General features: G+C 44.0%; 1 protein-coding gene across 3 annotated transcripts in view; it reads left to right on the forward strand.

Moving 5' to 3' along the window:
- Positions 1-10,614, forward strand: part of GNG4 (G protein subunit gamma 4) — a 75,282-nt gene extending 64,668 nt beyond the window's left edge. For 2 of the 3 annotated variants that reach the window (XM_060191972.1, XM_060191973.1), the window contains exon 3: positions 6,224-8,431. In XM_060191972.1, the coding sequence (XP_060047955.1) occupies positions 6,224-6,352 (129 nt within the window). In that variant the 3' untranslated portion in view covers positions 6,353-8,431. Of the gene's footprint in view, positions 1-6,223; positions 8,432-10,122 lie in introns of those variants that run through there. The other variant, XM_016188070.2, reaches the window with a different exon arrangement.
- Positions 10,615-10,984: the final 370 nt, after the last annotated feature.

Here is a 10,984-nt window from a genome sequence, read left to right on the forward strand (position 1 = left end):
GCCCCTAGGTTTAGATTAGCTAATGCCTGGATACTAAATTGTGCCATGTATAAAGCTCGTTAAGATGTTTATTGCAAGCCAGAAAGGTGGCTCAGCACAGTACAGCATACTTTTTTGTGCCTGAGACTCCAGAGATCCCAAATTCAATCTCCCAATCCACCCTATGCAGGAGCTAAGCAGTGCTCTGACACTCTCTCAAATACGTAAAGGAATCTGAAAAAATGTTCATTATCATTTATTTTTTATTGTTTTATTTATAAAAAGGAAACATTGACAAAACCATAGGATAAGAAGGGTACAACTCCACACAATTCCCACCACCAAATCTCTGTATCCCATCCCCTCCCCTGATAGCTTTCCTATTCTTTTTTTTTTTAAGAAAAGAGACATTGACAGAACCATAGGGTAGGAGGGGGTACAACTCCACACAATTCCCACCACCCAATCTCTATATCCCATCCCCTCCCCTCATAGCTTTCCCATCCTCTATCCCTCTGGGAGTATGGACCCAGGGTCATTGTGGGTTGCAGAAAGTGGAAGGTCTGGCTTCTGTAATTGCTTCCCTGCTGAACATGGGCGTTGACTGGTCGATCCATACTCCCAGTCTGCCTCTCTCTATCCCTAGTAGGGTGGGTCTCTGGGGAAACAGAGCTCCAGGACACATTGGTGGGGAAACTTTCCTATTTTTTAACCGTCTGGGGGCTATGAACCCAAGATCATTGTGGCTTCTGTGATTGCTTCCCTGCTGAACATGGGCATTGACAGGTCAATCCACACTCCCAGCCTGCCTCTGATATACATTTATCTTTTCAGATAACAGAACAACAAACTTCAGGGGTTGGCCGAAATATTTTGGAAGTAAAGGAATATTAGACACAAAATAAGGGTGCTAACATTTTTATTTTATTTATTTATTTATTTGCCTCCAGGGTTATTGCTGGGGCTGGGTGCAGGTGGGAAGCTGGGGGCTCGAACCAGGATCCTTATGCCAGTCCTTGCACTTACTTTGCACCATATGCACTTAACTCGCTGTGCTACCACCCAACCCCCACTAACATTTTTTATTTAGTTGCTATAAAATAATTTACATGCTTTTAGATCACACTTTCTAGTGTTGTTTCAACCATCTCAGTTTATCTAGAACACTAATGGTACATGAAACCAACCTAGATCCATACATTTAGACTGGCTACTTATATGACCAGCTTCGTTACCTTTTTTTTTTTCTTAAAAAAAAAAAAAAGGCTGGCTTCTTTGTTTGTTATTGGATGGAAAAGGAGAGAAGTTCAGAGAGGAGGGGAAGATACAGAAAGAGACAGAGAGATGTCTGCAGCTCTTCTTCATCACTCGTGAAGCTTTTCCTCTGCAGGTGGGGACAGTGGCTTGAACAGGGGTCCTTGCTCATTGGCATGTGTGCACTTAACTAGGTGCATCACAGCCTGGCCCCTTCATTATCTATTCTTCCCTGTCTCATTGAGTATGCAAACAAGACACCACAATCCAGGGAAGCATAGTTTTAACCAAATGTCTATGATCCTTAAACAACAGCAAAGGGAGATCATCTAAGAACAGCTTGTTTACTTACAAGAAAAAATGTGGCACAGAGTGCAGTATCACCTGAGATGGTGCTAGAAAAATCACTAGATTTAACCTGCTTAAAACTTACAAGGTCTTGTCAATGCCCATGCTCAGTGGAGAAGCAGCTACAGAAGCCAGAACTCCTCCTACCTTCTGCTCCCCATAAACAACCTTGATCCATACACCCAGCAGGGGAGAAGTGATAGGATGAAGATAAGAGGACTCTGCACTCCAGCTCCATCAGCACCCAGAGAGAGAGAAGGAAAAGGAGAGGGACATATGGAAGTAGCTATGATGTTATGAGTGGCTTAGAGGGAAAGAGAGGAGTGAATCAGAGAAAGAAGGGGCAACTATGTATAAATGTGGACAGATAGTTGTAGAGAAGATGGTTGGCCCATGTCTACAAATTTAGGGGAACTGTGGTGGGTTGCAGTGGGGAGAGTGAAGTTTCAGAACTCTGGTGGTGGGAATGGTGTGGATTCAAACCCCTGTCAACATGAGATTCTGTAATATAAAAAATTAAAAATAAATAAAAAATTTACAAGGTCAGACATTGCATGTAGTTTGCTAGGCTGTTGTAAACATGGGATTACGAGAGAAACAGATACGCTCACTTAATACAGGATTGTGCCCCAGCCCTGTTTTCTCCACTGGGCAGTCTCCAAAAGTTTGTTGGTGTTGTTGCTGTTGTTTTGAGCCAGTTCCCCAATACATTTAGCTGACCCTTGAGGATGTCACAACGCCTTCCCCTGAAGCACCCCCTTGTGGCTGCTCCCATGAAATTATATTAGTCAAATCTCACCATGAATAAGCATCTGAAGAAATCAAATGAAGAAGGGGAAGAAAAAAATTTTTTTTTGTCTCCAGGGTTATTGCTGGGGTTCAGTGCCTACACTATGAATCCACCGCTACTGGAGAACATTTTTCCCCCATTTTGTTGCCCTTGTTGTCGTACTGTTATTGTTGCCATTGTTCTTATTGTTGTTGGATAGGACAGAGAGAAATTGAGAGAGGAGGGGAAGACACTTGCAGACCTGCTTCACTGTTTGTGAAGCAACGCCCTGCAGGCGGAGGGGGTGAGGCTTGAACCGGGATCTTTATGCAGGTCCTTGTGCTTTGTGCCGTGTGTGTTTAACCCACTGCGCTACCACCTGACCCCCGGGAAAGAAAATTTTATTCATAGTTAAGTCAGACTACTTTAGACAAGTTGAACCATGCTATTTAAATGTAAACTGAGGTAGGAGTCCGGCGGTAGCGCAGCGGGTTAAGCGCTCGTGACACAAAGCGCAAGGACCGGCACAAAGATCCTGGCTGGAGGCCCCGGCTCCCCACCTGCAGGTGAGTCACTTCACAAGTGGTGAAGCAGGTCTGCAGGTGTCTATCTTTCTCTCCCTCTCTTTGTCTTCCCCTCCTCTGTACATTTCTCTCTGTCCTATCCAACACCGACAACAACAGTAATAACTACAACAATAAAACAAGGGTAACAAAAGGGAATAAATAAAAATTTTAAAAATGTAAACTGAGGTGCATTAAAATTTTTTTCAAGAGTTCTGTATGATGATACATCAATTCTAATGGAATAGCACCAAATCAAAGGTGGTTATGTTCATTCCACTGAGAAGAACTAGGGGCCAAGTTTTTATAAAGAAGGCAATGAGGCAGAATAAAACAGTTATCTGACTGGTTGTAACATAAAGATGCTTTATTTGTGAAAGCCTTCTTGGTTCTTTGTGATTGCTGGTTCTTTTTTAAAAATATTTATTTATTTTCCCTTTTGTTGCACTTGTTTTTTATTGTTTTGTAGTTATTATTGTTACTGATGTTGTTGTTGTTGGATAGGACAGACAGAAATGGAGAGAGATGGGGAAGATAGAGAGCGGGAGAGAAAGATAGACACCTGCAGACCTGCTTCACTGCTTGTGAAGTGACTCCCCTGCAGATGGGGAGCCAGGGGCTCTAAACTGGGATCCTTCCGCCGGTCCTTGCGCTTCGTGCCATGTGGGCTTAACCCTCTGCACTACCATTGACTCCTGATTGGTGGTTCACAAGTTCCATTTTCTGGGATGTGAGTGAGTATATTCATTCTGACTTAGGTTTTGGTTAACTTTCAGTACAGAGCAGTTATTAATAGTGATTTTATGATTTTTGAGTCTTCTCAGATCTTCATGACAGGAAAAATCTTATATTATTCTTTCTTTGTATCATTTCAATTAGCTATCAATAAAAGATAGAGAGACTTAATAAGGAGCCGGGTGATGGCACACCTGATTAAGTACACATTACAATGCAGAAGGACTCAGGTTCAAGCCCCCAGTCCTCACCTACAGGAGAGAAACTTCTCAAGTGGTGATACAGGGCTGCAGGTGTCTCTGTCTCTCTCCCTCTGTCTCCCCCTTCCCTCTCGATTTCTGGCTGTCTCTATTACAATAAATAAACATAATGAAAAATTTTTTTCTTTTCCTTTTTTTTATTGTTGTAGTAGTTGTTGTCATTTTTGGATAGGACAGAGAGAAATGGAGAGAGAAGGGGAAGACAGAGAGGGGGAGAGAAAGATAGACACCTGCAGACCTGCTTCACCGCCTGTGAAGCGACTCCCCTGCAGGTGTGGAGCTGGGGGCTCGAACCAGGATCCTTATGCCGGTCCTTGTGCTTGCCACGTGCCACTGTGCTACATACAGCTCGACTCCCTTAATGAAAATATTTTTTTAAAGAGACTTAATAATACTTCCTTGACAGTTGAGTATATATTCAGAACAGAGACATGTCAAAAAATGCAATAAATGAGGTAAATGAAAATTAAAGATTGACATAAGATACCTTTTTTTGTTCGTTTTTGTTGCTAATGATTGAACTCAGGACCTCAACAAGTAAAGTATGCATCCTATCAGTGAGCTATATCCCTGAGCCAAATAAAATGTTTGTTTGTTTGTTGTTTGGTTTTTTTTCTTTTTCCATTTTTTAGTTTGTTTGTTTGTTTGACAGCAGAGTTATCCCCGGGGCTTGGTACCTGTACTATGACTCCACCTCTCCCAAGTTTTATTTCCCTCTTTTGTTTGTTTGCTTGTCTATTTTTGAGAGAGACTAAGACACAGAGAGATAGAGAAGGAAAGAGAAAGGGAGAGACACCTGCAGCACTGCTCCACCATTTTTGAAGCTTTTTTCTTTCTATTTTTTTTGCCTCCAGAGTTATCACTGAGACACCACGAATCCACTGCCTCTGGAGGCTACTTTGCCCCCCCTTTTGTTGTCCTTGTTGTTTTATCGTTGTTGTGGTTATTATTGTTGTTGTTGGATAGGACAGAGAGAAATGAGGATAGACACCTGGGAGTCGGGTGGTAGTGCAGCGGGTTAAGCGCACGTGGTGTGAAGCTTAAGGACCAGCATAAGGATCCCAGTTCGAGCCCCCAGCTCCCCACCTTCAGGGAGGTCGCTTCACAAGCGGTGAAGCAGGTCTGCAGGTGTCTTTCTCTCCCCCTCTCTGTCTTCCCCTCCTCTCTCCAACTCTCTCTGTCCTAACAATGACAACATCAATAACAATAACTACAACAACAAAAAAAGGGCAACAAAAGAGAAAAATAAATATATTTTTTAAAAGACACCTGCAGACCTGCTTCACTGCTTGCGATCCTTATGCCAGTCTTTGCACTTTGCACCATGTGCACTTAACCTGTTGGGCTACCACCCGATCCCCAAGAAAGAGCTTCCTGATCAGAGGCAGTTCTGCTTATAAAACTGAACATCTGGGGGACTAAAGTGTGTGAGCTTACTTGTAGTGATGTAAAGTTTATATGTGGGGTACATAATGAGCTTGGAATGGGCCGGTGAAATAGTTCACTGGGATAGTGCATTGCTTAGCCATGTATGTGACTCAAATTTGAATATGCCCCCATTCATTGAAGGAAGCTTTAGTGCTATGCCCTCTCTCTCTCTCTGTCTTTCTTAAATTTTTTTTAGATCTTTATTTATTTCTTGGATAGAGACAGCCAGAAATCAAGAGAGAAGGGGGCAATAGAGAGGGAGAGAGATAGACACCTGTAGCAGTGCTTCACCACTCGCAAAGCTTTCCCCCTGCAGGTGGGGACTGGGGGCTTGAACCCGGATCCTTGTGCACCATGATATGTGTGCTCAACCAGGTGCACCACCACCCAGTCCCTCTCTCTGTCTGTCTATCTCTACCTAAAAACAAGTGTTTGTAATGTGTTTCTGTTGAGAAGAATAAAGTGGCTTTGTTGGTCATAACTGAAAGCAGTTAAGACATCTGATAATCAGAGTGAACACGGTCGCAACGGTCTGGACAGGGCCAGCATTCTGCTTTATTGGCCCAGCAGTGGCTCTAGTGGGGTAATTGAGAAGCTCCTGACTTGGAGCTATCACTCATCACTCAGCTGAAAGTAGGACATTGAAGGATGGAGCTTACTTTTAGCGTGTCAGTCCTCTTTTGATGCTGACCTGTCATCTCGGGGGCCCCCTTTCTTTCCTAACCCTTTCTTTCCTTACAGGCATGTGCCCAAGCCTATAAGCCGGCTCTCCGGGCTGGGAATGGCCTTGGCATTGGCCATGCACACAGCACAGCCTGCCCCCTGTTCATGGTGTTGCCCCCACTCTGAGCTGATCTTTAACCCAACACTTCACTGTGTCTCCACAGGTCTCCCAAGCAGCCGCGGACCTCCTGGCGTACTGTGAAGCCCACGTGCGGGAAGACCCTCTCATCATACCAGTGCCTGCCTCCGAAAACCCCTTCCGAGAGAAGAAGTTCTTTTGTACCATCCTCTGACTCTGTTAGGAAACTGTCTCTTTTCTCTGTCTGTAGTGACCTTGCATGCTCTGAGCTTTAGGGAGCTCCACCCCCACCCCCACCCCCCACTCCACCTGGGTTGCTGGAGCCAAGTTTCCTGGTCCCCCTGGTTTTCTTCACTGAATTTGAATTTCACTTCTTTTTTTCATTTGCACATTGATTCCACTGTCAGCAGGAAAACAAGACATTTTAGTAACCAAATAGCAAGTGCTGAGTCCCAAGGAAGTAAGGATCCCAGGGTGTAAATTTCTAAGCATCGATTCCCAAGGTTAAATGCATCAAAGTAATACATTTCAGTGAATAACCTATTCAAACAAAAAATTGTCCCCAAGAATTCCCCACTCACAATGACCCAGTGTCAAGTTAGAACTTTTGGGCCCACTGCATTAGATAGGGAAAAAATTCTCCTCTCCCTTCCTGAGGAAAGCAATTCTGAATTCTCTATATCCTTTTCTATCATCCTTTGAGAAAGGAAATAATCCAGTCGTGAAAGAAAGTTTTCTTTTTTTTTTTTTTTTTGAAAGAGAGTGTGTGTGTATCTTTCTAAGGGCCTGGGACCCAAACCCAAATGGGAGCCCTAGACTGTAGCAGACTCAAGTGGAAGACTATATACAGCAGCCATTTGTTTACCTGTGTCCACAGGGCCAGCCCAGAGTGCCATCTTCCCTCTCCCTGTTGTAAACAGCAGAAAAACCAGGTCTTGAGTGCAGGCAGAGTGACCCCAAGAACCCTTCCTGAACCCCTGAGCTCCACTGCCTTTAGGAACACCTCTTTGCAGAGTAGCCCCTCAAACGAACTGAACCCCTTGCTGGGGAGCCCATTTGCCATCATCCCTCTTCCCATCTTATCCGGGAAGAGTCACATGGTCCTGTATTCTGGCCACTTAATGAACAGGGATGACCCCGTGACTCAGTTCTCAGTTTTTCTGTGGCAAGCTTGCACGCCTCCCCTAAAACAGATACATGCCAGAGAATAAAGCAGAGAATAAACCATGGGTGCAGAGAGCTCTTTGTCTAAGTTTGTTCTATTTTGTTTGTTTGGAAACTGCCTCTCTCCCTAGCTCTGACAGTGGCTTGCTGTTTAATATAGGGCAAGCCATTGTGTGCTTGAAATGTTCTAACCTGCAAATTGGAGCTAATGGTAATTACTCCTGCTTTTCTGTCTGGGAGGAAGCGCAGAGGTGCTACAGAGATGAAAGCTGTGTTTACCATTAAAGCAAACAGATGCACTCAATGCCAAGCAAAAAGCTAGGGAAAGATACATGACTTCAAAGATACCATCCAGTTGGAAGAGATAGTGTAAAATTGCCTCAGAGGAAGATGAATATAACTTGCAGATCAATTAGTGGACTGGCACCCCCTTGTCTTTCTTAGGCCATTTTTGTTCTTTGCTGCTTTTGTTGAAACTTGTCCTTAGTGTCAATGTCAGTGGTGTTAGGAAGCTGTGGGTTCCAACTATAGCAGATCCGTATGCTGTGTGTGATAATAAGACTTCAAGTCCTTCTCTATTTTAGTGTGTGACCAAGATCTCTTTATTCTGTGGTCTGTGTCAACACCATTAACCTGATAAAGCAGAGCACAATCCATAAAAGCACACCAGAGGAGCTGAGAAAGTGGGACAGCTCCGAAACTGCTAAAAACAGGTCAAGAAAAAAAATATACATGCTTCTAGTCTTCCAGCAGATATTCACCCCTTCATTTTTTTTTCCTTTTTCATCATATTCTGCCCCTCCTTTGTTAAAATTCTCTTCTGCTCCTCTTTTTTTTTTTTTACCATCCCTCCATGAGAAAAAAAAAATTTTTTTTTTTGGTCCCAGGGCTGGGTGGTGTGGTGTGCCTGACTGAGCACACATGCTACAATGCACAAGGACCCAGGTTTGAGCCCTCAGTCCCCACCTGCAGGAGAAAAGTTTACAAGTGATGAAGCAGTTCTGTAGGTGTCTCTGTCTCTCTCTTCTGTCTCCCCCTTCCCTCTCAATTTCTGGCTATCTCTACCCAATAAATAATGATAATTAAAAAGAAAAAAAGGGGGCATTATTTTGGTTCCTTTACAACACTTTTTTTTAAATATTTATTTATTTATTATTAGGTAGAGACAGAGAGAAATTGAGAGGAGCTGGGGAGATAGAGAGGGAGAGGAAGACAGAGAGCACTTTTTTCTTTTCTTCTGAACCTATGGCACTGAAGTTTGTACCTGTTTTTCCCCCAAGGTTATGGCTGGGGCTCAGTGCCTGCACTACAAATCCACTGCTCCCAGAGGCCATTTGTTCCCATTTTGTTGCCCTTGTTGTTGTTATTGTTGTTGCCATTGCTGTTGTTGCTGGATAGGACAGAGAGAAATGGAGAGAGGAGGGGAAGATAGAGACGGGGAGAGAAGGATAGACACCTGCAGACCTGTTTCACCGCCTGTGAAGCGACTCCCCTGCAGGTGGGGAGCCAGAGCTCGAACCGGGATCCTTGAGCTGGTCCTTGCACTTCGTGCCATATATACTTAACCTGCTGCACTAGCGCCCAGCCCCCAAGTTTGTACCTTTTAACGTGCTCCTGAATTAAGGGCCATCTTCCTAAAGGTAAGTTCATGCCTGTGGGCTAAGAGCTACACAAACATGAACACGAGCTCCTGTCCCTGCAAGTGGTAATGGAACGTAAATGGGATGGCTGTGACCTACCACAAACAGCTATCGTTTTTTGTCTTCTTCAGTCTGGCATCTAGCATCTGACCCCTTCCCTACTGGAGACAGAGGGAAATAGCCCCTTATGTGCAAACTTAGCGGGATGTAGTGCCTCCCTCCACTGTGGGTGCTACAATGGGGAGATCTTCCCTATCTCTTACCTGCAGCCCCCCGCTTATACCAGGCCAACCAGGAAATGGCCCGTGGTGACCAGGATGCACTTCTTGAACTCATCTTGCTTGGGATTACAAACCTGGAGCAACTGGCACAGAAGTGAAGGGTTGCTAGGATTCAGTTTGTGGGAACTTGGTAGTCTGGATGTGGCAGTGATCCAACAGGCAAGGTGGGTGGGACTGACAGGGCTGCAGGGATAGTGTGTCTATTGGTGACAATATTCCAGGATGGCAGAGTCCTTGAGCAGAACATTTCCTGTACCTTAACCCTCCTTCAAGCAGTCTTGGGCCCCACCCTCCTTCCTAGGTCTTTCATCAGCCTCCTTTCTTTCTTTCTTTCTTTCTTTCTTTCTTTTTTTAAATATTTTATGTATCTATTTTTTATTTCTTTACTGAGGGATTGTTTTACAGTTGACAGTAAATACAAAGACAATAGTTTGTACATACATAACATGTTTCAGTTTTCCACACAATAGTACAAACCCCACTAGGTCCTCCTCTGCCATCCTGTTCCAGGACCTGAACTGTTCCCCACACCCCACCCCCAACCCACCCCAGAGTCTTTTGCTTTGGTGCAGTATACCAACTCTAGTCTAAGTTCTGTTTTCTCTTCTGATCTTGTTTTTCAACTTCTGCCTATGAATATTTTATTTAATGAGAGCAATACAGGGAGACCAGAGCACTGCTCACCTCTGGCTTATGATGGTGCTGGGACACTGAACCTGGGACCTCAGAGCCTCCTGCATGAAAACATAACCATCATGCTGTCTCTCCAACCTTCTCAGCCTCCTTTCTAACTTTTTCTCAATGCTTAACGTTTCAAAGTTTTGCCCATAAATTCCTCATTTTTCCCCTAAGATAGCCTAGGATGTACATTTGATGTGACCTAATAACTTTACTCCTAGGTATTTGCCCAAGAAAGATGTTTAGCATACCTAGTCATCAAAAGGAATGCACTAGATTGTTTTTAGAAGCACTTCAGAATAACCTAAAACCATAAAGCTCCAGAATAACCTAAAACCCAGATGCTCCTGTTGAATGGGTCAATGAAACAGCATCATCACACAGCGGAACTCCAGACAGTAACAAGAATGAAGGACTCTGCAGCTGCATACCTCAGCGTGGTGGGAGTCTCATGAGATAAAGCAACAAGAGGCTCTGTGCCTCCAAGGCTGAAATCTTGCAAAGCAGCATGTTGCGAGTGGCCTCTCAGTTATTCTTGAGGGGAAGGTGGCCAGATGGGGAAAGGGGAGCTCCAAGGGTATTCTAGTTCTTGATCTGGTTACCAATTACCTGGGTGTGTCCATTTTGTGGAAACTCTGAACTATAAATTTACAATCTGTGCACTTTTCTGTATGTCTTCTACTTCAATAAAAGTTGGGTTTTGTGACTAGTAATGAGGAATGCTTGATTTTTTTTTTGCCTTTCTTGCATTTTACTTAGCTTTTTAATCCCCTGCGGATGTAACATCATTCATGATGAATTCAAGAGTATATCTGACATCTCAAATAAGAAATACTAGAGGGCTGGGTGGTAGCGCACTGGGTTAAGCACAAATAGTGCAAAACACAAGAGCCTGCTCAAGGATCCCAGTTCAAGCCCCCAGCTCCCCTCCTATAGGAGGGTCGCTTCGCAAGCAGTGAAGCAGGTCTGCAGATGTCTTTCTCTCCCCCCTCTATTTTCCCCTCCTCTCAATTTCTCTCTGTCCTATACAACAGCAGCAGCAGCAACAACAACAATAAAAGCAACAACAACAACAACAGAAAA

Source organism: Erinaceus europaeus, chromosome 6 (assembly GCF_950295315.1).
Source record: "Erinaceus europaeus chromosome 6, mEriEur2.1, whole genome shotgun sequence".
NCBI lineage: Eukaryota > Metazoa > Chordata > Mammalia > Eulipotyphla > Erinaceidae > Erinaceus > Erinaceus europaeus.